Here is a 27,273-nt window from a genome sequence, read left to right on the forward strand (position 1 = left end):
AATTCATGCTACCTTTTATTCAGAATTGACTTTTTGACTTGGTTCATGGTGCGCCTGGCCACCGGTGACGTAATTTGTTTATTTGGTTTCATAGATAGAAGCATAGAACACCCATGCCTAGTGGGGCAAGCTTTCAAGAATCAAAAGCTCCCTTCAAATACAAGAAGGGAGCTTTGGCTCTCAAAAGCTCACACCTGGGAGATCTTGTTGGTCTCTAAAGATGCTCCTGGACTCATACCCAGCTCTTCTACTTCAGACCAACGCGGCTGCCCTCTGGAACTGTTGGTGCATCACTGCCTCACCCCGATAATGTGCCAGTTGCCCAATGTGCTGGCATAGCTGAGTTAGCTGCATGTAGCATTTTATTATTTAACATAACTAAGAACATAAGAGAAGCCATGTTGGACCAGGCCAATGGCCCATCCAGTCCAACACTCTGTGTCACATAGTGGCCAATATATATGCGTGTGTATGTATGTGTGTGTGTGTGTATATATATATATATATATATATATATATATATACACACACACACACTGTGGCTAATAGCCACTGATGGACCTCTGCTCCATAAGAACATAAGAAATTGTAGGATTCCGTCACGGTGTTGCCACAGAACTTTCAGAGAGTGACTTGGCTCAGGAGTCTTTAGTATGGTTGCTGCTGTGTCCTGGGACTGAAGTATAGCTCTGTGACTGGCAGGTCAGAACTTTTTTTGTAGCAGGAACTCCTTTGCGTATTAGGCCACACACCCCTGATGTAGCCATTCTGCCAAGAGCTTACAGGGCCTACTGTAAGCTCCTGGAGGATTGGCTACATCAGGGGTGTGTGGCCTAATATGCAAAGGAGTTCCTGCTGCAAAAAAAGCCCTGTGGCAGGCCATTGCAACGTTCTGCTGGGGAAGGCAGGGGGGAGCATTTTTAGTTGCAGCGCTTTTGAAATCTGTTTAAAATCACCGTGGCTCTTGCATAAATTTTTCAACTTCTCGCTGCCAGGTGGAGTACGTGTTTACAGACAAAACAGGCACATTAACTGAAAACGAGATGCAGTTTCAGCAGTGTTCCATTAATGGTGTCAAGTACCACGAGATCAATGGCAAGCTGGTTCCAGAAGGGCTGATTGAGGACATTCCAGATGGAATAAGACCCGGTCTGGTAAGTCTGTCTCTCCCTTGCCTACTATAATTAGCTGCAGGTTTGTGGAACCTTTTATACGAACAACGCAATGTACTTCAAGTGATTGTGGTTTGGGAAGTCTTTAAGAAGTATAATAGAGGAGGCAGTGAAATAATTAGTGAGAAACTTGTGTGGGTTGTGGACCAACAACTAACCAGCTTGTGTAGGAAACTGAGAAGCCACGTTCTGCCAAATTCCAGTGGTGCTTATTCCCAAATAGGTGTGTGTTTGGGTTGCTAAAGTGTGTCCCATGTTTGCCTAGCAGTGAGTTTTGCCTAATTTCAGCACGCCTTTTTAAAACCGAGCATAGGATTTCAGCCTCTGCAAGCATTACGCTGCCCTTACTGCATTGGCTTCGACTTCAGTGATTTTGCATTGCTTGTTGTAATCACGTGATACTTTTGCGCTGTTTCTAATTTTTGTAATCCTTGTCCCGTTGCGTCGCTTGTTAGAGCTCTCCTGCTTTTTGATTGCATTGTTTTTACATTGTGTGATCCATCTTTGCCCTAACCTGGGTAGCCCAGGCTAGCCCAATCTCATTAGAACTTGGAAAGCGACACAAGGTCAGCCCTGGTTAGTAATCGAATGGGAGTCACAGAGGGTCTCTATGCAGAGGCAGGAAATGACAGACCACCTTGAAAGCCCAACAAGGTCACCTTGAATTGGCTGCTACTTGGCATCAAAAATAATAAGTTACAAACCCGTCTTCAGTATGAACAGCAGGCTGTAAATAAAAGAAGGCAATTGATAAGGCGTGTGTGTCTTGATGACCATCTGATTTTATTAAAAGTTGCCTTGTGAACATCCAAGGTGCACATTTTTATGGGGGCTGGTAGCGCTCAGTTTGCATTAACCGCACCAATTTTCTGCTTCAGCGACTGGATAACAGAGTATGTAGAGTTGGAAGGGGGTTTTTTTTTGAAAATCTGACAGCAAACACATAATCCTGGTAAGACGTACAATAAGAATTTGAATCATAAGAACATCAGAAGAGCCCTGCTGGATCAGACCAGTGATCCATCTAGTCCAGCATCCTGTCTCACACAGGGGCCAATCAATTCCTCTGGATGGCCAACAGCAGGGCATAGAGACCAAACCCTTCCCCTGGTTTTGCCTCCTGGCTCTGGGAGTCAGAGGATTGGCGCCTCTGAATGCAGAAGTTACCCTCAGTCCCCATGGCTAGTAGCCACTGATAGACCTATCCTCCAGGGATCTGTCTAATCCTCTTTGAAAGCTGTTAATTCATCTGGCCATTGCGACATCCTCTGGCAGCGAATTCCACATTTTAATCACTCTCTGAACCTACTGCCTGTTAGCTTCATTGGATGCCTTCGAGTTCTAGTATTTTGGGAGGATAATCTCTCTTTATCCACTCTCCCCATAATTTTATAAACCAGGCATAATTTGATAAACCTCTCTCATATCCCCCGTGTAGTGTCTTTTCCAAACCGCTGTCCCAGACTCTTCATCCTTTCTTCAAAGGGAAGGTGCTCCCAACTGCCTAATCATCTGGGTTTGCCTCCTCTTTACTTTTCCCAGCTCTGCAACCCTCTCATCCTTACGCTTGCTTGAAAACTGCCTACCCTGTTGTTGTTTTTTTGTCCCGCTCTTCAAAGAGGGGCACATCCACCTTTTGAAGCAGCACGTTTCTTCAATGAAACAAAGAACCAAAAAAAAAATTACTTGACCCATTTTTGTTAATCTTTGTAATAGTTCCCTTTAACTTTTTCTTTAAAAAACAGGCACAAGAGGAGGAACTCTTCCTGAAAGCTGTTTCTCTCTGTCATACAGTGCAGATTAATAACGACCAAGCTGACGGCATTTGCGACAATCCTTGGCACACCAACAGCATAGCCTCTCAGCTGGAGTACTATGCCTCTTCCCCGGATGAGAAGGCTTTAGTTGAAGCTGCCTGCAGGTGAGGAATCTGTGCACTGATCCATGGGCAGGAAGGGCAATGCAGGCTGAGGGAGGGAAGCTTTGTATCTTTGTCTTCAAAGGGTGCTGGGGAGATGGGAGAAGGGGAGGTTCTAGGGAGGTGGGAGAAGGCTGTGCAAGAATATCCTGTGACGGGGGTATCGAACACATTTGTTATGAGGGCTGGATCTAACATAAATGAGACCCATTTTGGGCCAGGCCATGTGTGTACCTATTTAAGATTAGGTAGCAGAGATATAAACTTTTTAAAGGACACAGACAAACATGACTAAAGATTTTTTTTTAAAAAAACCCTTAAAATAAAACATTAGCACTTGTTGGTCTTAAAGACGCTTTCTTTGTATCTCTCCCATGGGATCCAGGGAACTGGGCAAAGGAAGCTCTGGCTCTTTCCCTCGCTTCCCAGGGGACCGGGAGGGGGAGGAGCCTCAACCAATGGAGAAAATTGAGGTTTTGCTGTGCAGCTCCTGTGCAATTGAGCAAGCCTTGCGAAGCAAGCTGAGATGCAGAAGGAAGCAAGAGAGAGGGAGAAGGAAGCAGACAAGAGCCAGTTGCTCAGGGGCCTGATAGAAGCCCCCAGGCTGCATGTTTGACACCCCTGTCCTAGGGTGTCCTTTTCTCCTTGATTTAATGGTCATTGGACCATTACAATCATTGCACCATGTTAGCCTGATCTTGGCAGATCTTGGAAGCTAAGCAGGGTTGGCCCTGGTTAATACTTAAAGGGGATACCACCAAGGAAGTCCAGGTTGCTGTGCAGAGGCAGGGAATGGCCAGACCACCTCTGGGGGAGACAACCAAGGAAATCCAGGGTTGCTGTGCAGAGAGGAAGGGAACAGTAAAACCACCTCTGAATGTCTCTTGTCCTGAAACCCTAGGGAGGTTCTAGGGAGGTGGGAGAAAGCAGATGGTTGTGCAGGAAGATCCTGGGGTGTTCTTTCTGCCTTCATTGTGATTTAATCTTACAATGTGGCCTTTGGGCCCTGACCTGGATGGCCCTGGCTAATCTGATCTCAGCGACCCTCAGAAGCTAAGAAGGGTTGGTCGTGGCTACTGCTTGGAGTGAAGAATGGCTAGGAAGTCCGGAGGCAGATAGTGGCAAACCACCTCTGAATGTCTCTTGTTCTGAAAAGCCGGCGGGGTCTCAAAAGTCAGCTTCAGCTAGATGGCACTTTCAACCCCCAATGCTATTGGAATGCTAATGGGGTGGGCGGATGGTTCATCAGCACTAGAGAAGCAGTTGGCAGTGAGATCCAGTGGACAGGTTGGGTAGCAGCTGTGCCTCGTGGACTGCATCTTCTCTTACAAGGGCTCCCTCCACAGGATCTCTGCAGTATTGCAGCACAAATCTTAGTATTGCATTCCATGTAGATAGATCCAAGTAGGCAGCTGTGATGGTCTGAAGTAGTAGAACAAAATAGGAGTCGATTGCACCTTTAAGACCAACTTAGTTTTATTCAGAACATGCTTTCATGCACTCTAAGCACACTTCATCAGACGAGGAATCCGGCACAGTGAGCAGAGCCGCACATAGCTGGTAGGCAGTGGCTCAGAATGTAAAATGGTACAGATTGCCTACCAGCTGTGTGTGGCTCTGCTCACTGTGCCGGATTCCTCGTCTGATGAAGTGTGCTTAGAGCACACGAAAGCATATGTTCTGAATAAAACTAAGTTGGTCTTAAAGGTGCAATGGACTCCTATTTTGTCTTAGTATGTTAACTTTGGCTGGGGTGAGAGGAGATCTCTGTTTTTTTCAGAATTTGTACTTATTTCTGTCACAGCTGCTGTAGAGGTGTCCACTTTTGATGCATTTATTCTTTGTGCTGAAGGCCTTTGTTTCAAATTTTTAGGATTGGTGTGGTGTTTACTGGAACCGATGGAGAAAGTATGGAGATAAAAAGCCTTGGGCATCCAGAAAGGTAAAAATATTATTAAAATGCTGTATTTCTTAAGACTGGTTTACTCTTTCTGGGCAGATTCTCAGATTATCAGTATGCATGTACCAGTATGCGCAAAAGTCCTTACTTTTTGGCAATTTTGAACCATTCGTGTTTCTAGTGAAGAGCTGAAATTTGGAAAGGCACATATTTTGTTTTTTTGTTAACACCCCAGTTTTGATCCCTTGTATGCAAGAAGGGACAAAGACTTTTGCCCAAAATCACACACATCTGGTGTCCAGGTTTGAAGAGTAAGAGTTAAATTGCAGACTTGGATTTTGAGTGCTGAATGTGTTCTGCCTCTTACTGTCTCATCCCATGCACATCCTGCCCATCTCCATGGTTGATTTATATGGTGTTATGGCCATAGTTCCTCTTACTAACCCCATAAGAACATAAGGAAAATCCTGCTGAATTAGACCAATGGTCCATCCAGTCCAGCATCCTGTCTCACACGGTGGCCAACCAGTTCCTCTGGAGCACCAACAACAGGACAGAGAGGCTGAGGCCTTCCCCTGATTGTGCCTTCTGGCTCTGAGACTCAGAAGATTAGTTTATCTGAATGAATAATAGAATCATAGAGTTGGAAGGGACCTCCAGGGTCATCTAGTCTAACCCCTTGCACAATGCAGGAAACTCACAAATACCTCTTTAGCTTGGAGAAATGTCGTCTGCGAGGTGACATGATAGAGGTTTACAAGATTATGCATGGGATAGAAAAGGTAGAGAAAGAAGTACTTTTCTCCCTTTCTCACAATATGAGAACTCATGGACATTCAATGAAATTGCTGAGCAGTCGGGTTAGAACTGATAAGAGGAAGTACTTCTTCACCCAAAGGGTGATTAACATGTAGAATTCACTGCCACAGGAGGTAGTGACAGCTACACAGCTTCAAGAGAGGATTGGATAAGCATATGGAGCAGAGGTCCATCAGTGGCCTCTAGCCACAGCGTATTGTTGGAACTCTCTATCCAGGGCAGTGATTCTCTGTATTCTTGGTGCTTGGGGGGAGCACAGTGGGATGGTTTCTATCCCCACTGGTGGACCTCCTGATGGCACTTGGTTTTTTTTTACCACTGTGTGACACAGAGTGTTGGAATGGATGAGCCATTAGCCTGATCCAACATGGCTTCTCTTATGTTCTTATGTCCTCCCCTTAAATTCACAGGATCTTCATTGCTATTAGATGGCCATCTAGCCTCTGTTTAAAAACCCCCAAGGAAGGAATGTGAATGCTCCCCTCAGTCATCATGGCTAGTAGCTACTGGTAGACCTATCCTCTATCAATCTGTCTAATCCCCTTTGAAAACTGTCTATTCCTGTAGCCATCACTTTCTCCTCTGGCAGCAAATTCCACATTTTAATCACTCTCTGTGTAAAGTAGTATTTCTTTTTTTTCGACCTGAACCTCCTGCCCATCAGCTTCATTGGATGCCCTCGAGTTCTAGTATTTTGGGTGAGGGATACAGTATTTTCTTTTTCAGCTCTCTCTACTCCGTGCACGATTTTCTATTGCAGCACAAATCTTAGTAATACATGTATTATTTGGCCGGGGCGGGGGGAGGGCGTGGTTCAGGCCTGCAGAACATGCTCCCCACCCTGCTTTACCCCTTTCTAGTTACAGTAGTGTACGCAAGCAGCTCCTACTTCCCAGGCCTTGAACTCCATCAATCTGGTCAGTTTCATTATGGTGTCAAACTGTTGAGCGTAAGAGGCAACTGTGGCCCCAGAGCTCAGCAGTATTGTCTTATATTGGAGGCAGGGAGAAGTTCCCAGTAGTTTATCCCCCACTGCATTGATTCATCGGGAGCTCTCAGCCTTGCATGCATCAGTCCAGGGTAGGACTTGTCATTCGGGAGCCTTTTAAGAAACCGTAGAGAAACTTGGTTTGTTAACTGTCAGCTTGAGCTGGTCCCACCTGAAGAGGGTTCAGCTTCTAGAACCTGGCTCACAAACAACACGCCTAGGCGAATGTGAAGGATGCTTCTGGTTTTCAGAGCTGTGTATTGTTTTTGTTTTTTTAAAGAGAAAAATGCAGCTTCATTGATTTAAGAATAATGTACATAGAAAAACAGAATGACAAAAAAATCATAAGAACGTAAGAGAAGCCATGTTGGATCAGGCCAATGGCCCATCCAGTCCAACACTCTGTGTCACACAGTGGCCAATATATGTGTGTGTGTGTGTGTGTGTATATACACACACAAATACACACACGCATACATATATATATATATATGTATATATATATGTATACACACACACACACACACATACATACTGTGGCTAATAGCCACTGATGGACCTCTGCTCCATATTTTTATCCAATCCCCTCTTAAAGCTGGCTATGCTTGTAGCCACCACCACCTCCTGTGGCAGTGAATTCCACATGTTAATCACCCTTTGGGTGAAGAAGTACCTCTTTTTATCCGTTCTAACCCGACTGCTCAGCAATTTCATTGAATGCCCACGAGTTCTTGTATTGTGAGAAAACCCCGGAGAAAAGTACTTCTTTCTCTACTTTCTCCATCCCATGCATAATCTTGTAAACCTCTATCATGTCACCCCGCAGTCGACGTTTCTCCAAGCTAAAGAGCACCAAGCGTTTCAACCTTTCTTCATAGGGAAAGTGTTCCAAACCTGTAATCATTCTAGTTGCCCTTTTCTGCACTTTTTCCAGTGCTATAATATCCTTTTTGAGGTGCGGTGACCAGAATTGCACACAGTATTCCAAATGAGACCGCACCATCGTTTTATACAGGGGCATTATGATACTGACTGATTTGTTTTCAATTCCCTTCCTAATAATTCCCAGCATGGGAATTATATCACAATACAAATGAAATACGATATACAACAAAGTTGTGAAGATTTACCAAATAAAATACAAAGATAGCAATATCTGCAGTCCTAAATTTAGGCTAAATACAGAACAAACTAACAAAACATCTCATAGGGAATGAGGTACAGCAAGGCTTATTTCTCCATTATATGTAACATTGAAGAGGACTATCTTGAATCTGTAAATCAGCGGTGATCTGGGATTCTTGAACCTTATTTTGTCGAGATGCCTGACCTAGGTAGGCCAGGCAAGCCCAGTCATGTTAGATCTTTTAAGCGAAACCTTGGGTAGGCCTTGGTGAGTACTTGGATGGGATGTCTAGTGGATGTCCACTCAGAGACAATGGCAAACCACCTCTTGTCTTGAAAAACCTTTGGGGTCACTGTCTGCAAGTCAACTGTGACTTGATGGCGAAATATATATTGTTGGGGAAGGATTAAGGGATTGAGTGCACTTTCCAATCTGGATGTTCGGCAGTTCTGAAAAGGAAAAGAGAGAGACCAGGTGATTGGGAGAGTGGTGAGGCAGGGGTTGCATTAAAAAAAACTGGTTTGCTTCTGTTCCCCTCCTCCCTTGAATATCCTCAGGAAACCTCTCCCCCCTCCACTCCCAGGAGAGCTAGCTTGGTGTAGTGGTTAAGTGTGTGAACTCTTATCTGGGAGAACCAGGCTTGATTCCCCACTCCTCCACTTGCAGCTCCTGGGATGGCCTGGGGTCAGCCATAGCTCTCTCAGAGTTGCCCTTGAAAGGAGTTGCCCTCACAGGGTGTCTGTTGTGGGCGGGGGGGAGATAAAGGAGATTGTGAGCCACTCTAAGATAGGGCAGGATATAAATCCAATATCATCATCATCATCTTCAATCTGAGTACTCAGTGTTACCTCCTCTGCCCACGCAGTTTCCAGTTTCTCAGCTAGGAAGGTCTTTTCTTTTGCTCTCCGGGGCTCCGTGAGCATAACCTGAAGTTCCCTTCCACACTCCTTAGGTCAAACGTGTGATTCAGGATCTTTGTCATACAAAAATTGGGGAAGCAGCAGAAAATCTGATCTTTCTTTCTTTTCTTCCGTTTTTTTTTTAAAGATACAAATTATTACATGTCCTGGAGTTTGATCCCTGTCGCAGAAGAATGAGTGTCATTGTAGAGAGTCCATCAGGTAAGATGGAAGTTATTGAGGGTGTTCTTTAGTTTTGTCCCCGAAGGGATACTGAAGCAGCTTCCTTTTAATGCTGCACCCCGTCTCATCGAGAAAAAGAGAACTGTAACTGTAACCAAGGCTTTTTTTGTAGCAGGAACTCCTTTGCATATTAGGCCACACACGATGTAGCCAATCCTCCTGGCGCTTACAGTAGGCCCTGTAACTAGAGCCCTGTAAGCTCTTGGAGGATTGGCTACATCAGGGGGTGTGTGGCCTAATATGCAAAGGAGTTCCTGCTTAAAAAAAAAAAGCCCTGACTATCCAAGTGTACATCTTAATTTTTTCCCCTTAAAACCATTTCTTCGCAGGTGACAAGCTGTTATTCACCAAGGGGGCCGAATCGGCAATTCTTCCTTACAGTACAAGAGGAGAAATAGAAAAAACGAGAGTTCACGTTGATGAATTTGCTTTGGTACGTGACTATTACTGCTTTTGAACCTGAGAACCGACATGGGGGGGGGGGGGGGGAGACTCGAGTTTCTCGAATGTGGGGCTAAGAGCTTATTCATACGTTCAGTGGTCCCCTTGCAAGCTCCTCTGGAAGCATATGGATTTCCCACTGGTTGGAGTTTTGTAGCTGAGGAAGTGGCTCAGCTGCAGTAGAAGGTGTTTGGATCTAGAACAGAGCTGCTGGTAAGGTGAGTGAGACTTGATTTGCTTTTCTAAAACTGCTGGGGAACATTACCTAGGGTTGCTGTGAGAGGTAACTGTGTGAGTGCTTGGTGCCTGCTGGAAAGGGGTTTCTGATTGCTTTTGTGTGTCTTTTGTGTAGCTGTTGCTGAGTGAGGAGAGCTTATTTGCCTGGGGGTAATTGTTGGCCCCACCCTCTGCTGTTGCTCTGGCTGTTGAGTCAGAGGTGGGTGGGGGCTTGAGCCTTTAATTTGCAAGGCTCATCCTTGCCAGAGGCATGAGCCTTTGGAGCGAGCCGAAGGACTCTTGGCCTGTGGCTCTTAGCCTGGGGGTTCTGTAGAGAGGTGCGTAGTTACCCACAAGTAGTTTCAAGTGGCAATTGGCAGTGGGATTTAAAGAGAAGGGAAGATAACGAAAATTTTGAAATGGATTGCAGCAGTATGGCTGGTGAGGGAGCAGAGGCAGTGACGTGTAAAGACTGTGAGGTGTTTGTATTTCTACCTGAGAGTAGCACGAATTACACTTGCAGCAAGTGTAAGTTAGTGGCCCTGCTGGAGGAGAAGATACAGGGACTGGAGGCACGATTGTCCACACTGCAGTGTATAAAGGAAGCTGAGGATTTTCTTGACAAAACTCATGAGGCGCTCTTGAAAGGACAAGAGGAGGGAGAGGAAATGGTATCTCAGCAATTAGAAAAGAATCCAACACAGGAGAAGGGTTCCTGGATGTAACCCGAAGGAGAAAGAAATGTAACCCGAAGGAGAAAGAAAATCAGAAGATGTAGCCTGAAGGAGAAAGAAAATCAGAAGATGTTCTGAGCCCCTGCTGCTCAGCAATAGGTTCCAGGATCTCTCCACAGTAACAGATTCTGAACCATTGGAACAAGGGCTACTTCCCCAGCCTCCACAAAGCTTGAAGAAAGTTTCTCAGGATCCTGTGGATAAGAAGCCTGGAGCTTCTGCTCCCCAATATAGGAAGAGGAAAGTGGTGATTGCTCAGAGGGGTGGAGCCAAAAGTGTGCCAACTGGACTTGTCATCCTGAGAGGTCTGCTGTCTGCCGGGTGCATGCATCCAGCACATTACAGAAAGGATTGGAAGATTTATCAAGCCCATGGATTACTATCCTTTCTTGTTGATCCACGTGGGAATGAATGATACTGCCTGTCATAGCCCTGAACGTATTAGAAAAGACTATGTGGCTCTGGGTCAGAAGGTGAAGGAGCTGGGTGCACAGGTTGTGTTCTCGTCAGTTCTTCCTGTTGAAGGCTGTGGCTTAGGAAGAGAAAGAAGAATACTTCAAATAAACGACTGGCTATGTCGATGGTGTTGTCAGGAAAGATTCGGATTTTTGGACCATGGCTTACACTTCGAGATGGTGGTCTTCTATCGGGAGATGGTTTGCACCTTACGGCAGTAGGAAAAAGGATGTTTGGTAACAGCCTTGCTAACCTAATAAGGAGGGCTTTAAACTAAATTGTATGGGGGAGCGAGACAATAATTCAAAGCCTCATATAATGCCAGAAACTGGGGATAAGAACATTAAAGATGTGCAAAGAGTGGCGCATACGCTAGGTAATGTTAACTTGCAGGCTTGTACAGAAACTAAACCCTCGGGATGCATAAAACGTGGATTCCGACGTCTCTACACTAATGCACAGAGTATGGGAAACAAATAGGAGGAACTGGAAGTCCTAATAAAGGAAAGAGATTATGACATAAATAGGCCTTACTGAAACTTGGTGGGATGACACTCACAACTGGAATAATAGGATTCAGGGGTACAGCTTATTTAAAAGGGACAGGCAAATGAGAAAGGGTGGAGGCGTAGCAGTATATGTGAAGGAGGTATATATATGTGAGGAAATATGTGCATCCGAGCATGGCAGCTCAGTTGAGAGTCTCTGGGTAAAAATAAAATAACTGATATTATTGTGGGGGTCTGCTATAGACCACAAAGTCAGGCAGAGGACTTGGATGAGATACGTCTACAGCAGTTTGCAAAGTTCTCCAAGAGAAGGGATGGATACCGTGATCATGGGAGATTTCAGTTACCCAGATATCTGTTGGAAGTCCAACTCTGCTAAAAATGAAAAGTCAAATAGATTGCTGACTTGTCTTGCTGACAACTTCCTTTTCCAGAAAGTGAGGAAAGAAACGAGGGGATCTGCTGTCTTGGATTTAATTCTCACCAACAAGGAAGAATTGATTGAAAAAGTAGAAATAGTGGGCACCCTGGGCAGTAGTGACCAGTAGTGACCATGTGATTTTGGAATTTACAGTCTTAGAGAAGGGAAAAGCTATACGTAGTCAGACTTATAGGTTGGATTTCAGAAACACAAACTTCGATAAACTTAGAACTATGCTGGGTAAAATCCCATGGTCAGAAATACTTAGGAGGAAGGAGGTTCAGGAGGGGTGGGAGTTTCTTAAAAGCTAAATACTGAAAGCGCAATCACAGACTATGAGAAGAAAAAATAGAAAAAGCCTAAAGAAGCCGAAGTGGCTCCATAAACAGCTCTCTAAAGACTTGAGAAATAAAAAAGACTCATTTAGGAATTGGAAGGAGGGCCTTATAACCAAGGATGAATTTAAACAAATCACCAGCGCTTGTAGAGAAAAAGTTAGGAAAGCTAAAGCTCAGTATGAGCTTGGGCTGGCCAAAGATGCTAAAAACAAAGAAAAGGGTTCTTTTCTTGTGTTCAGAGTAAGAAAAAGAACAAGGACATGGTAGGCCCATTGCGAGGGCAAGAAAATGAAATTGTAACAGGTAATGAAGAGAGGGCAGAGCTGCTCAATTCCTACTTTTCCTCAGTCTTCTCTTCTGAGGGAAATGGTGCTCAACATGGCAAAAACAGAACATATAAGGAGGGTATGAAGTTCCAACCTAGGATCAGCATAGCATTAGTACATAAACACCTAGTTTCTTTAAATGAAACTAAGTCCTCAGGGCCAGATGAATTGCATCCAAGGGTTCTAAAAGAGCTTGCAGGTGTAATTTCTGAGCCTCTGGCTATTATTTTTGAGAATTTTTGGAGAACAGGAGAGGTGCCAGAAAATTGGAGGCAGGTGAATGTTGTCCCCATCTTCAAGAAGGGGGGAAAAGATGATCTGGGTAACTAATGACCCATCAGCTTGATGTCTATACCTGGAAAAGTTTTAGAACAAATCATCAAACAGTCGGTCCTGGAACGTTTAGAAAGAATTGATGTGTTTACTAAGAGCCAGCATGGTTTTCGCAAGAACAAGTCATGTCAGACTAACCTGATCTCTTTTTTTGAGAAAAGTGACTACCTTGCTGGATCAGGGGAATGCTGTAGATATTGTTTATCTTGATTTCAGTAAGGCTGCACGTACTATCCTTGTTAACAGGTTGGTAAAACGTGGTTTGGATCCTGTTACCGTTAGGTGGATCTGTAAGTGGTTGACAGATCACACCCAAAGAGTGCTTATGAATGGTTCCTCATCCTCTTGGAGAGGAGTGACAAGTGGAGTGCCTCAAGGATCTGTCCTGGGACCTGTATTGTTCAACATCTTTATAAATGATTTGGATGAAGAAATAGAGGGAATGCTTGTTAAATTTGCCTATGATACTAAATTGGGAGGGGTTGCAAACACAGAAGAAGACAGAAACAGGATACAGGATGACCTTGACAGGCTGGAAAACTGAGCTAAAATCAATAAAATGAATTTTAACAGGGATAAATATAAAGTTCTGCATTTAGGTAGAAAAAAGCCAAGCATTGTTATAGGATGGGGGAGATTTGTCTTAACAGTAGTATGTTCAAAAAGGATCTAGGGGTCTTAGTGGATCATATACTGAACAGGAGTCAACAGTGTGATGCGGTGGCTAAGAAGGCAAATGCAATTTTGGGCTGTATCAACAGAAGTATAGTGTCCAGATCACATGATGTGATGGTATCGCTTTACTCTGCTCTGGTAAGACCTCACCTGGAATATTGTGTTCAGTTTTGGGCACCACATTTTAAGAAAGATATAGACAAGCTGGAATGAGTCCAGAGGAGGGCGACGAAGATGGTGAGGGGTCTGGAGACCAAGTCGTATGAGGAAAGGTTGAAGGAGCTGGGGATGTTTAGCCTGGAGAGGAGGCGGCTGAGAGGTGATAAGATCACCATCTTCGAGTACTTGAAGGGCTGTCATATGGGGGATGGTGTGGAATTGTTTTCTGTGGCCCCAAAAGGTAGGACCAGAACCAATGGGTTGAAATTAAATCAAAAGAGTTTCCGGCTCAACATTAGGAAGAACTTCCTGACCGTTAGAGCGGTTCCTCAGTGGAACAAGCTTCCTCCGGAGGTGGTGGGCTCTCCTTCCTTGGAGGTTTTTCAAGAGAGGCTAGATGGCCATCTGACAGCGGTGAAGATCCTGTGAATTTTGGGGGAGGTGTTTGTGAGTTTCCTGCATTGTGCAGGGGGTTGGACTAGATGACCCTAGAGGTCCCTTCCAACTCTGTGATTCTATGAAGTAAAGCCGGGGTGGAATTCTAGCAGGAGCTCCTTTGCATATTAGGCCACACACCCCTCATGTAGCTAATCCTCCAAGAGCTTACAAGGGTCTCTTTTTTTAAGCTCTTGAAGGACTGGCTACATCAGGTCTAATATGCAAAAGGAGCTCCTGCTAGAATTCCACCCCTGGAAGTAAGCATATATACAGGCCTTCTATGTGAGCTGCATCTTCTGGATGTTTGGAGTTCCCTTGCCCCTCTGAGCTTCCATGATGGCAGCCGCTTGAAGCAGTGCCACCCTTTCAGAGTGTCAGCCCTAGAGTGTCCTGTGTTCTGAAACCATCGCACCGTGGTTTTTCCTGATCCTCAGAGATGGTAACTGCTGCAGAGGGCCATATTGAGTTTCTTTCTTTTCTTTTCTTTTCAAATTGCTTGCTCAGGCTTGCATTGAAATCTTCAATGTTTATACGTAAATGTTATCTGTTGCTAATTAAATCTTGATTAGAACCACATCGAAGCGCTCCAGAGATCGTTACAAGCTGTTCTTGAAAGAAGTGTAAGATACAAACCTTCCTTTGGTATCGAAACCGTCCTGAATTCTCAGGGACTGGCAAGTACAGATGGAGGTCACCTCATAGAATTCCTCGCAGGGCCGTTTTTTTTTTTGCTGAGAGTTCATTTGTCCCCTGCTTAAGATGGTGACCTTGTCATCCTGCCATTGCCCTCCTGACTAGATTCTTGCAAGACTGTTGTTTTTAAGCAGGCGAGGAGATATTTACACAGCACAATATAATTCTCTTCCCACTCTGATGGCTGTTTAAGGCTGTACACCCTTGTCTCCTCTGGGGAATTCTACTTTCTGTGGACGGGCCACATCCAGCACTTCTGTGATATAGCTGCTTAAATAAGTCTTTTTTTTTAATTAACTTTATTAAAGTTGAGATAAGAATTGCACAGACAACAGTCAGTACACAGTAACTTAGCTTATGCAGAGTTACAGAGGTATAAAGTATCACACCAGTAATATGTATTTGTAACAAAGAGTGATAATATTTCAAGTCCTAGAAAAGCAATTTTTATTGTAGTTGAGCCCAACTAAGTGGTATAAAGTTTTTGTTTACCAAGTAGTCCAGTAAGAGGCCATCGTTTTTTCAGCAAAGTTAGTTTGTTTAGGGAATTGCATTGTTCTGTAGATTCTAACTGAAATATGTTCAAATACGTTGAACCCACAGTTTGCAATACCGTAGAGAAAGGCTAGGACGGTGCTGCTTGATTTCTCCATTTGGTGGCAGTTGATGTTCTGGCAGCTACAATCATTATATCTGTTAGGTCTTTGTTGCTTGGAGGATATGTTCCTTAAGGCCAGTAGTCCATCTAAGTGGAATGTCACACCCAGATATCAATTTAATTTGGGATAAGAACATAAGAGAAGCCATATTGGATCAGGCCGGTGGCCCATCCAGTGCAACACTCTGTGTGTCACACAGTGGCCAAAAAAACCAGGTGTCAGAATTTCTGTATTTTTTCACAGTACCACCAAAAATGAATATACGTTTACAATCTTTTCAACTTTTAGGGCTTTGGGATGGTATCATATGTGAGATCTTAAGAGGTGTATTGTACCATCTCGTCATGATTTTGAATGATTGGAGCTTTGTTGTTATGCTCTCCCCTCAGGGTGGGGCTTTGGCTCAGGGGTGGAGCATCTGCTTGGCATGTGGAAGGTCCCAGGTTCAATCTCCGACATCCCCAATTGAAAAGAGAAGGCAGTAGGTGATGTGAAAGACCTCTGCCTGAGACCCTGCTGGGAGAGCAGCTGCCAGTCTTGAATAGACAGTGCTGACTTGGGTGGACTAACGGTCCGGTTCCGTATAAGGCAGCTTCCTCTAGCCTCTCTGTTTTCCCCTCGGATGCAGCCAAGTAATTGGCTGCTTTGCTTTCATGGCAAACCACAATACGTTGTTGCATCCAGGCAGGCAAACTACAGTTTTGGATTTTGTGCAAGACAGGATTTGAAACCAAGAAGAAACCACTGTTGAAAATCCTGTTTTGTCAGCAAAATTGCAAACCCTCATTTTCCTTCTGCCCCCAAACTGGAACAATTCACAGCAAGGCAAAGTGGAAATAACTTACCTTGCTACGTGGAGGGAGAGAGGAAGCAAAATTCACACCAGGAAGCTTCCTTGCTAATTCATGACTTGGCATTACATCTGAGCCAGGTCAGTTATTTCTGGTGTATGACATAGGTAGAGCTCTCTGTCTGGGGCAAGTGATGATCTGTATTTTTAGTGTTTTGGGGGGGGGGGGGGGGCAACAGTGGGGGGGCTTCTAATGTCCTGGTCCCACTGGTGGACCTCCTGATGGCAGCTGGGTTTTGACCACTGTGTGACACAGAGTGTTGGACTGGATAGGCCATTGGCCTGATCCAACATGGCTTCTCTTATGTTCTTATATTATTTGTCTTCCGGTAAGGTGACTGATAGGGCTGCTAAACTCCAGGTGGTAAGAACATAAGAGAAGCCATGTTGGATCAGGCCAACGGCCCATCCAGTCCAACACTCTGTGTCACACAGTGGCAAAAAAAATTATATATACACACACACTGTGGCTAATAGCCACTGATGGACCTGTGCTCCATATTTTTATCTAAACCCCTCTTGAAGGTGGCTATACTTGTGGCCGCCACCACCTCCTGTGGCAGTGAATTCCACATGTTAATCACCCTTTGGGTGAAGAAGTACTTCCTTTTATCCATTTTAACCTGTCTGCTCAGCAATTTCATCGAATGCCCACGAGTTCTTGTATTGTGATTCAGACTGAATTCAGACTGTATTCAGACTGAAAAGCGGGGTATAAATTCAATAGAATCCTCTTCTTCTGAAGATCTTCAGGAGGAACCGAAAGGCTTGCTTGTTTGTCAGGGCTTTTGAGGGGTGTTGAATGGCAAAAGCATCTTCGACAGGGATGAGGAAATTCTTGGCTTATTAATTTGGTTTTAACTGAAAGATGGTAGATGGAGATGGAGATGGATTTAACTGGTTAAACTCCATTTAACTAGATGGAGATGGATTTAACTGGTAGATAGAGATCTCCAGCTATTACAACTGATTCTCAGGTGACAGATCAATTAGCTGGAGAAACTGCTGCTTTGGAAGGTAGATTTTATGGAATTATACCACACTGAAGTCCCCTCCCCAAACCCCACCTTTTTCAGGCTCCACCCCCAAAACCTCCAGGAACTTCCCAACCTGGATCTAGCAAATGCTAGTGACTGAACTTGGGACTTTATATAAGAAGTTATATTAGTATTTATTAAAACATATCCTGCCTGGTGTGACTTTGTCCGTGGGGTCACAAAGAGTTGGAATCGACTGTGTGACTGAACAACAACAAAATCCTACCTGAGAGCCAGTTTGGTGTAGTGGTTAAGAACACAGATTCTGATACGGGAGAAGCAGGTTTGATTGCCCACTCCTCCACCTTCACCTGCCGGAGTGACCTTGGGTCAGTCCTAACTCTGTTAGAGCTGTTCTGCTCGAGCAGTTTCTGTCAGAGCTCTCTCAGCCCCACCTTGCTCACAGGATATCTGTTGCGAAGGGAAGGGCATTTTATGCCACTCTTGAGTGAAGGGCCAGAGTATAAATCTAATCTCTGCTCTTCTCGTTCTTTCCCTGTGATCTAAGGGGACTGCTATAATATTTAAAACATTTTCAGTTTAATTAATAAGCCCAGAATTCCCTCATCCCTGTCAAAGATGCTTTTGCCATTCAACACCCCTCAAAAGCCCTGACAAACAAGCAAGCCTTTTGGTTCCTCCTGAAGATCTTCAGAAGAAGAGGATTCTATTGAATTTATACCCTGCTTTTCAGTCTGAATCTCAGAGTGGCTTATGATCTCCTGTACCTCTCCCCCCACCACCACCACAACAGATACCTTATGAGGTAGATAGGTGGGGCTAATAGAGCTCTCACAACAGATGCCCTTTCAGGAACAGCTCTGCGAGAACTATGGCTAACCCGAGGCCATTCTAGCAGCTGTGAGTGGAGGAGTGGGAAATAAGAGCCCAGATAAGAGTCTGCACACCTAACTGCTGCACCAAATGGCCCTTCCCTCACCTCATCAGAGAGCCTGTTCCACAGAACCAGAACAGTGGTGAAAAAGTCCACCTGGTGGTTGATGCCTGATGGACGATCCAAAGATGGGATAGCCATTAATGATCATAGTCGGTGCAGAGGGACGTATGGAAGCAGACAGACCTTCAGCTGTATCTTAAAACTGTTTTCTTTTAGCAGTGGACCCCTTCAGCAAATTCAGTTTCTTCTCAACATCCTCCCTCATCATGGTTAAGTCATTTTTGGTTCTTTTCGCAGAAAGGGTTAAGAACTCTCTGTGTGGCCTACAGAAGATTCACGCCCGAGGAATACGAGGAGGTAGACCAGCGCCTTTACGAGGCAAAAACCGCCTTGCAGCAGCGGGAGGAACGGTTGGCAGAAGCATTTAACTTTATAGAGAAAGACCTGGAACTGCTGGGAGCTACAGGAGTGGAAGATAAGTAGGTGCTGTTTGTACTCGCTTGTGAGAAATGCAATTCCCTTCGCTGCCTGAGAGGTGCTTGTTCACACAGAGCAATCTGGAGAAACAGCCTCAGTTTTTATATCCAGCAGGCTGCTGACTCCCTTCTGGAGGAAGAGGAAGCTGATATGCCTCTCTCTCTCTCCACCACATACCTTGAATGTGACTTTGCGCATGCAGCCCAAGCCCTGTGATGCTTCTCCCTTCAGACTGGCTGGAGAAGTGCAAATTGGGCCTCTGCCGTTTGACCGTGTGTGTCTTCTGTTTCCGGAACCTGGGGGAGAGAATTGACACCCCGCCCTTCTAGCAGAAGGGAAGGAATAGCATTGGGAGGGGCAGTGGCTCAGCGACAGAGCTCCTGCTTCGCTCACTGAAGATCCCGGGTTTGATCTCCAGTCTGTCTTGTTGGAAAAATTCAAAACAAAAACAAAACCCACAAAACTATGTATCAGGTTTGAATAGTGATGAGTGATATATCTATGAAAACTCCATATTCTTCAAATCAATACATAATGGTAGGGAAGACACCGAACAGCCAGCAGTTCTCACAGCTCCAGGTGAGTGGCTTCCATCGTCATATAAGGAGCCTTGCTTACCTCAGTTTGATCCTGGTTGAAGCTGGGTTCAGGTAGCTCCTCAAGGTTGACTCAGCCTTCCATCCTTCCGAGATTGGTAAAATGAGTACCCAGCTTGCTTGGGGGTAAGGCGTAAAAAGACTGGGGAAGGCAATGGCAAACCACCCTGTAAAAAGTCTGCCATGAAAACGTCATGATGTAACATCACCCCAGAGTTGGAAACGACTGGTGCTTGCACAGGGGACGGCCTTTACCTTTTGATTCACCAGTGTTGCTTTGTTAGCCACATATGAATCTAAAGTCTGTCTTCAGTCCACAAGGATGCAATTGCATGAAGTGTATAGGCAATGGTGGCGTGTGATCAAAAGTTCATACTCTCCCCTCAGCAATCCACAATATAGATCCTGGATTGATTTGCAGAATATGTATTCTTCATAGATATATCATTCCTCGTCATTCAAACCTGGTTCACAGTTTTGTGGTTTTGCATTACGCTGTGTTCTGCTTTTGTTTGGGTTTCCTTTTTTGGAAAAGTCTGCAGGAAGGGAGTTGGCAGGCTGCTGGCTTGTATGAAATAGGCTTTACGTTGGGGCTCTGCATCAAAATGTATGGTGGGGTGGGGCCGGGAAATGGTTGCTGTGGGGCGGGGCCTGCCAGGGCTCAGCCCAGTGACAGCCAGCCTGACCCTGCCCTAGATAAATGACTGGGCAGACTCCTCCATGGGGGAGATGCCCTGTGCGGTAGCAGGTGTGAGCATTCTGCCAGTGTTCTGATGGTCATGTATGATACTGCACACAGGCTTTTTGAAAGATTTCTGGATGGACATCATTTTTCTTTGAAATGGATCTGAATAGAGAGATAGTTTGGATGCAGAAGCCCCTCATCCCGTGCATAAGCGAACATGCAGGGCTGTGCGTGCTGAGAAAGTGGGATTTTTTTCCAAAGAATCAAATTTTATGTAAAAATTGCATATTTTATTATATGTATGTGTCTTTGGGCTTGTTTTTTAACTTGTTTCCATAAGATTAATTAATTTTATACACATATTGATATTTACTTGTTTACATCAAAATTAATAAAAACATTAAATGAAAAATTACATCCTTCAAACAGAAAAGAAACAAAAGTTACAACAGTGGTGGCAAGTCTTCCAAATATCTAAAAAAAAGGGGTCCTTGTGCACCTGTCATCTGTATACATACATTCAGATGTTGGTAAAGGCATTAGTTCTTTATAAGAACATCAGAAGAGCCCTGCTGGATCAGACAAGTGGTCCATCTAGTCCATCATCCTGTCTCACCAGTAACTCTGGAGGGCCAACAACAGGCCAAGGCCTTCATGAGAACATGAGAAGAGCCTTGCTGGATCAGACCAGTGGTCCACCTAGTCCAGCATCCTGTCTCACACAGTGGCTGATCAGTTCCTCAACAAGAGGGCATAGAGGCCAAGGCCTTCATGAGAACATGAGAAGAGCCTTGCTGGCTCAGACAAGTGGTCCATCTAGTCCATCATTCTGCCTCACACAGTGGCCAACCTGTTCCTCTGTAGGGCCTGTAACAGGGCATGGAAGCTAAGACCTTTATAAAATCATGAGAAGAGCCCTGCTGGCTCAGACCTATGGTCCCTCTAGTCCAGCATACTGTCTTACACAGTAGCCAACCAGTTCCTCTGGAGGGCCAACAACAGGGCAGAGAGGCTGAGGCCTTCCCCAGATGTTGCTTCCTGGCTTTCGTATTCAGAGGCTTAGTGCCTCTGAATGTGGAGGTTCCCCTCAGCCACCAGGGTTAGTAGCCATTGATAGACCTTTCTTCCTGGAATCTGCTCAGTCCTCTTTTAAAGCAGATAAGAGTTCATTGAATTAAGGAAGATGATCTTCCCAGTGTTGTAACATAAGCATCTTTAAAGATTACTGAATATTTTGATACAAAATAGATATGAGTAATGGCCCAGATGGCCCAGGCTAGCCTGATCTCATAAGATCTCGGGAGCTAAGCAGGTTGACCCTGGTTAGTACTTGGATGGGAGGCCACCAGAGAAGTCCAGGATCACCATGCAAAGATAGGCAATGGCTAACCACCTCTGAACATCTCTTGCCTTGAAAACCTTACAGGGTTGCTGCAACTTGATGGCCCTTTATCCACACACACACACACACACACACACATATTCAAATATTGACTATCACCTCTACACCAGGTATTCAGATTATCTGGCGAAAAGGTCGGCTGCAGTAGCAAGAGAGAGCAAATCGGTAAACTTCGTTTGTTGACGGCTCGCTTTTCTGCAGGCTCCAAGACAAAGTGCAAGAAACCATCGAAGCCCTGAGGCTGGCAGGCATCAAAGTGTGGGTGCTCACCGGTGACAAGCATGAGACGGCGGTCAGCGTCAGCTTATCCTGCGGGCACTTCCACAGAACCATGAACATCCTGGAACTTGTCCAACACAAGTCCGACAGTACCTGCGCAGAGCAGCTGAGGCAGCTGGCCAGGAGGTATTGTGGTGCATGTGCTGGACTTACCTGTTATCATTTTAAAGGAAACATTTGCTTTTTACCATACCTGTTGCTAGAGCCAGTTTGGTGTAGTGGTTAAGTGTGTGGACTCTGATATGGGCGAACAGGGGTTGATTCCCCACTCCTCCGCTTGCAGCTACTGGAATGGCCTTGGGTCAACCTTGGCCCCCACAGAGCTGTCCTTGAAAGGGCAGCTTCTGGGAGAGCTCTCTCGGCCCCACCTACCTCACAAGGGAGAAGAAGATAAAGGAAATGGTAAACCACTCTGAGACTCTGATTCAGAGAGAAGGGCGGGGTATAAACCTATGGTGGTGGTCTTCTAATCGAGGAGAGGTAATCAAATGTCCGTGGTCTGAGGTTCTCTTTCAGAGCCAGTGTGGTGTAGTGGTCAGGGCAGCAGACTAGGATCTGGGAGACCCAGCTTCGAATACCACCCTCCCCCCCCCTCCCGTTTTGCCATGAAAGCTGGATAGCCCCTTGCCAATCCCACATGCTCAGCCTAACCCTCCTCTTAGGGTCGTTGCAAAGTTAAAATAGAGGGGAGGAGAATGATGTGAGCTGACCTAAGCAAGGGTGGAATTCTAGCAGGAGCTGCTTTGCATATTAGGCCACACACCCCTGATGTAGCCAATCCTCCAAGAGCTTACAAAAAAGAGCCTTGAAAGCTCTTGGGGGTTTGGCCTAACATGCAAAGGAGCTCCTGCTAGAATTCCACCCCTAGACCTAAGTACACCTTGGCCTGCTCTTTGTTCTAAGCATTTTGTGCTCTTTCCAGAACTGTAGTTCATTACTAGCAATGAGCCCTCTTCCCTTCCCTTGCTAGGATAAAGGACGACCACGTCATCCAGCATGGACTGGTGGTGGATGGGACCAGCCTGTCCTTGGCGCTCAGGCAGCACGAGAAGCTCTTCATGGAAGTCTGTCGAAATTGCTCTGCAGTGCTATGTTGCCGCATGGCGCCTCTGCAGAAGGCAAAGGTAATTTGTTCGAGATCTGGTATCAGTGGGGGTTCTGCTGCTGAGACCGAATAAAGCCACCGTACCCAGATCCTGTTCACCCTCCAGAAAGAATTTTCTGTCCATTTCTTGTAAGAGTTCTCAGGAACAAATAGGACTAGGCAGGGCCTTTTTTTGTAGAAAAAGCCCAGCAGGAACTTATTTGCATATTAGCCCACACACCCTGATGCTTTGGGTCAGCTGTAGCTCTGGCAGGAGTTGTCCTTGAAAGGGCAACTGCTGTGAGAGCCCTCTCAACCCCACCCATCTCACAGGATGTCTGTTGTGGGGGAGGAAGATAAAGGAGATTGTAAGCCACTCTGAGTCTCTGATTCAGAGAGAAGGGCGGGGTATAAATCTGCAGTCGTCATGTTCTTTCCTGGTGCCCACAAAGTGGTTTTTAGAAAGTGGATGAGGCCAGGTTGGGCTTTTCTCCATCAACGCTTCTGATCGGCTGTGTAGATTTTTTAAAAATGTTGTTTTGGCAGTAGCTGCCGCTACAATACAAGGATCTTCGCTGTGTGACTAAAGGTAAATAGTGGCAAGGGAGTTTCACCTCCCTTGTCACCCATTTTGCAGCATCTGTTTTCTGGCTCTGCCCACCACTATGCCATGTCAGAATTCCAAAAAGTGACCTCAGGTTCAAAATGGTTGGGGACTTTTGCCAGCAAATATGTTCACCGCCTAATTTTGGGGAGGGTGGATTTCTTATGACAGTGCTCATGTGCCAGCCTCATTGGTGCTCTTTCCTACACAAGTAGCGCAGGGGTAAGTAACTGGAATTCCTGCATAGGTTCAATTCTTTTAAAGTGTGTTTTCCTTCCAGGTTGTGCGACTGATAAAAACATCTCCAGAGAAACCGATCACGTTAGCCATTGGTGATGGGGCTAATGACGTTAGCATGATACAAGAAGCCCACGTCGGCATAGGTGAGGGACTTCTTGGGTTGCTTCTTTGGGTATGCATCGATATGGTGTAGCCAGTGTTGGGTATCTGGTGCATCTCTGAAAGGCTTGGGCGGAAACTCCAGGTGCAGTATGCAGCTGCTTTTCTTTGTTAATAGCTAGTAGATGAGCATAAGAACATAAGAGAAGCCGTATTGGATCAGCCTAATGGCCCATCCGGTCCAACACTCTGTGTCACAGAAGAACATAAGAGAAGCCATGATGGATCAGGCCAGTGGCCCCTCCAGTCCAACACTCTGTGTCACAGAAGAACATAAGAGAAGCCATGTTGGATCAGGCCAATGGCCAGATAAACCAGGTGCCATCAGGAGGTTCATCAGTGGAGCCAGGACACTAGAAGCCCTTCCACTGTTGCCCCCAAAGCACCAAGAATACAGAGCATCACTTGCCCAAGACAGAGAGTTCCATCTATACCCTGTGGCTAATAGCCACTGATGGGCCCCTGCTCCATATGTTTATCCAATCCCCTCTTGAAGCTGTGCTTGTAGCCGTCGCCACCTCCTGTGTCAGTGAATTCCATGTGTTAATCACCCTTTGGGTGAAGAAGGACTTCCTTTTATCCATTCTAACCCGACTGCTCAGTAATTTCATTGAGTGCCCACAACTTCTTCTGTTGTGAGAAAGGGTGAAAAGTATTTCTTTCTCTACCCTCTCCATCCCATGCGTAATCTTGTAAACCTTTATCATGTCACCCCTCAGTCGACATTTCTCCAAGCCAAAGATTGCCAAGCGTTTTAACCTTTCTTCATAGGGAAAGTGTTCCAACCCTTTAATCGTTCTAGTTGCCCTTTAATCATTCCTAGTTGCACTGGGAAACATTCCTGTGCTCACAAAAAGCACTCTCGTTCACAACAAAGAGACTAGGGGGCCTTAAATGGGGTTCTGGACTGGATGTTGTTGGCTTGTTGGGGAGGGTCTGTGGTAGAGCATCCGCTTTGTACACACAAGGTCCCAGGTCCAATCCCCAGCATCTCCAGTTGAAAGCCTCAAGAGGTAAGTGATGTGAAAGAGCTCTGCATGAGAGCCTCTTCCTGTATAAGTAGACTATACTGACCTTGATGGACCAAGGATAGGATTCAGTATCAAGGGACTTCATGCATGTTTGGCCATATGTGCTTGTCTTCATATGCTTGAATTTCATTTGACCTAGAGTTATCTATTCGTGAGCTGTATTCTGTTGAAGTATTCTTACGTATCTGTCTGTTATCTCCCCTGTATTACAGGTATCATGGGCAAAGAAGGGCGGCAAGCTGTAAGAAACAGTGACTATGCAATTGCAAGATTTAAATTCCTTTCGAAGCTGCTTTTTGCCCATGGCCACCTTTATTATATTAGAATAGCAACCCTTGTACAGTACTTTTTTTACAAGGTATGTTTCTTCAGATTGTCCTGGGAGACTCCTTTTATCTCAGGGTGTTTTCACTTTAAAATTAGAGAATACCGCTCTTAAGTACTACACCACAACTGTGGTCCAAGCGTTTAAAGCAGGGGTGTCAAACATATGGTGCAGGGGCTGAGTCAGGCCCGGAGGGCTCCTATCAGGCCCCCAAGTAACGGCTGTCATCTGCTTCCTTCTCCCTCTCTCTTGCTTCCTTTTGCATAACAGCTTGCTTTGCAAGGCTTGCTCAATCACACAGAAGCTACAGAGCAAAACCTCTATTTTCTCCATTGGCTGAGGCACCTCCATTGGAGAGGAAGGGGGGGAGGGAGAGCTTGCTTTGTCAGGCTCTCGATTACACAGCAGAGCTACTGAGCCAAGCTTTTCTTCCTTCTATTGGCTGAGGCTCCTCCCTCTCCTGGTCCCCTGGGGAAGGAAAGAGACAGGACTTCCTTTGTCTAGTTTGCTGGATCCCATGGGAGAAATACAAAGAAAACACCTTTAAGAGCAACAAGTACTAATGTTTTAAGCATGTTTTAAGTTTTATTAAATCTTTAATTGTGTTTGTCTGTGTGCTTTATAAAGCTTATATCTCTGCTGCCTAATCTTAAATAGGTGCACACATGGCCCAGCCTGACAAGGTCTCATTTATGTCAGCTCTGGCCCTCATAACAAATGAGTTTGACACCCCTGCTTTAAAGCGTAGCTAGCTTTTAAGACACACAGTAAATGTTCTTTAACAAATAATGTATATCAGAACTGCTCTAATTCTGGATGTGACGACGCTGGAAATTTGTGTAGAGGGGACAGTCGCTTCCCTCCCCCCCCCCCCCAAAGTTCTTTTCAGAGTTATGTATTGGTTTGCAGTAATGTAAATGTAGAAATCTTTGCCATTCTGATATTCGGACATTTTTTTGTTTTTCCTTTCCGGACGTGGTGTCTTGCGTCACTAACCAGCAATTCTCCCTTTTTGTTTTGCAGAATGTGTGCTTTATTACACCACAATTTTTATATCAGTTCTATTGTTTGTTTTCACAACAAGTACGTATTTTTCTGTCTTACTATTCCCCTCCCCTGCCATGGTTGGGTTAGGAAAGTTTTTTTTTTTTAAAATCAATTTTCTTGAGAACATGTAGCCAGCAAAAAAAACCCAGCTGTACAAGAGGTGCTGTTAGAATATATATAGCAATAGAAATTTAATGGCAGCTGATTACTGACTATGGGAAACCTTGTTAATATTATGCCAGCAAATCACTTCCTTAAACACCCCCCCCCCCACCCAACCCACCCCTGTATTTACCTTTTAAAGCGGTTGAGAAAGTTATAAATGGAACAACAGACCTGTCCTGGTTTTGGGAAGAAGCATTTTATTTTCATGGGTGGGAGGTGAAAATAATCTCTGAGGGTGATTTAAGGACTTGGCCCTGCTGTGTGGGGGGAAAGTAATGCCTTTCTTTGACTGTTGGTTAGGCATCACTGTTTTTTTCTCCTCTGTGGCAGTGGGGGACAGCTAGAAATGAGAGAAGTGTGTAAATTTCCTAGGGGTGTGTGTAGAGCTTTTTGTCTAATGGATTTTGGCGGAGCCCAAATGGCACATTGGCAGCTATAGAATCCCAGAGTTGGAAGGGGCTTTCTAGTCCAACCCTCCCTGCTCAATGCAGGATCAGTCCTAGAGCATCCTTTGATGAGTCTTCATCCAGCTGCTGCTTGAAAACTGCCAATGAGGGAGAGCTCACCACCTCTTTACTGTAAGAGCCAGTTTGGTGTAGTGGTTAAGTGTGCGGACTCTTATCTGGGAGAACCGGGTTTGATTCCCCACTCCTCCACTTGCACCTGCTGGAATGGCCTTGGGTCAGCCATAGCTCTGGCAGAGGTTGTCCTTGAAAGGGCAGCTCCTGTAAGAGCTCTCTTAGCCCCACCCACCTCACAGGGTGTCTGTTGTGGGGGAGGAAGGTAAAGGAGATTGTGAGCCGCTCTGAGACTCTTTGGAGTGGAGGGCGGGATATAAATCTAATATCTTCTTCATCATCTTCTTTAGGCAGCCCATTCCACTGCTGAACTACTCTTAACTGTAACAATAAATAAATCCTAATATACAGCC

General features: G+C 45.2%; 1 protein-coding gene and 1 non-coding gene across 7 annotated transcripts in view; both read left to right on the forward strand.

Moving 5' to 3' along the window:
* ATP11B (ATPase phospholipid transporting 11B (putative)) overlaps window positions 1-27,273 on the forward strand; it is a 132,926-nt gene that overhangs the window by 56,479 nt on the left and 49,174 nt on the right. For all 6 annotated transcript variants that reach the window (XM_060242583.1, XM_060242581.1, XM_060242580.1 and 3 more), the window contains exons 13-23: window positions 996-1,154; window positions 2,918-3,093; window positions 4,964-5,032; window positions 8,971-9,044; window positions 9,395-9,498; window positions 18,546-18,727; window positions 21,610-21,813; window positions 22,658-22,811; window positions 23,656-23,758; window positions 25,018-25,163; window positions 26,154-26,213. In XM_060242583.1, the coding sequence (XP_060098566.1) occupies window positions 996-1,154; window positions 2,918-3,093; window positions 4,964-5,032; window positions 8,971-9,044; window positions 9,395-9,498; window positions 18,546-18,727; window positions 21,610-21,813; window positions 22,658-22,811; window positions 23,656-23,758; window positions 25,018-25,163; window positions 26,154-26,213 (1,431 nt within the window). The remainder of the gene's footprint in view (window positions 1-995; window positions 1,155-2,917; window positions 3,094-4,963; window positions 5,033-8,970; window positions 9,045-9,394; window positions 9,499-18,545; window positions 18,728-21,609; window positions 21,814-22,657; window positions 22,812-23,655; window positions 23,759-25,017; window positions 25,164-26,153; window positions 26,214-27,273) is intronic.
* Window positions 19,940-20,122, forward strand: LOC132574545 (small Cajal body-specific RNA 16). Its single transcript, XR_009555622.1, has one exon. It is a non-coding gene; the product is annotated as a small Cajal body-specific RNA 16 (non-coding RNA).

This window comes from Heteronotia binoei, chromosome 6 (genome assembly GCF_032191835.1).
Source record: "Heteronotia binoei isolate CCM8104 ecotype False Entrance Well chromosome 6, APGP_CSIRO_Hbin_v1, whole genome shotgun sequence".
Taxonomy (NCBI): Eukaryota; Metazoa; Chordata; class Lepidosauria; order Squamata; family Gekkonidae; genus Heteronotia; species Heteronotia binoei.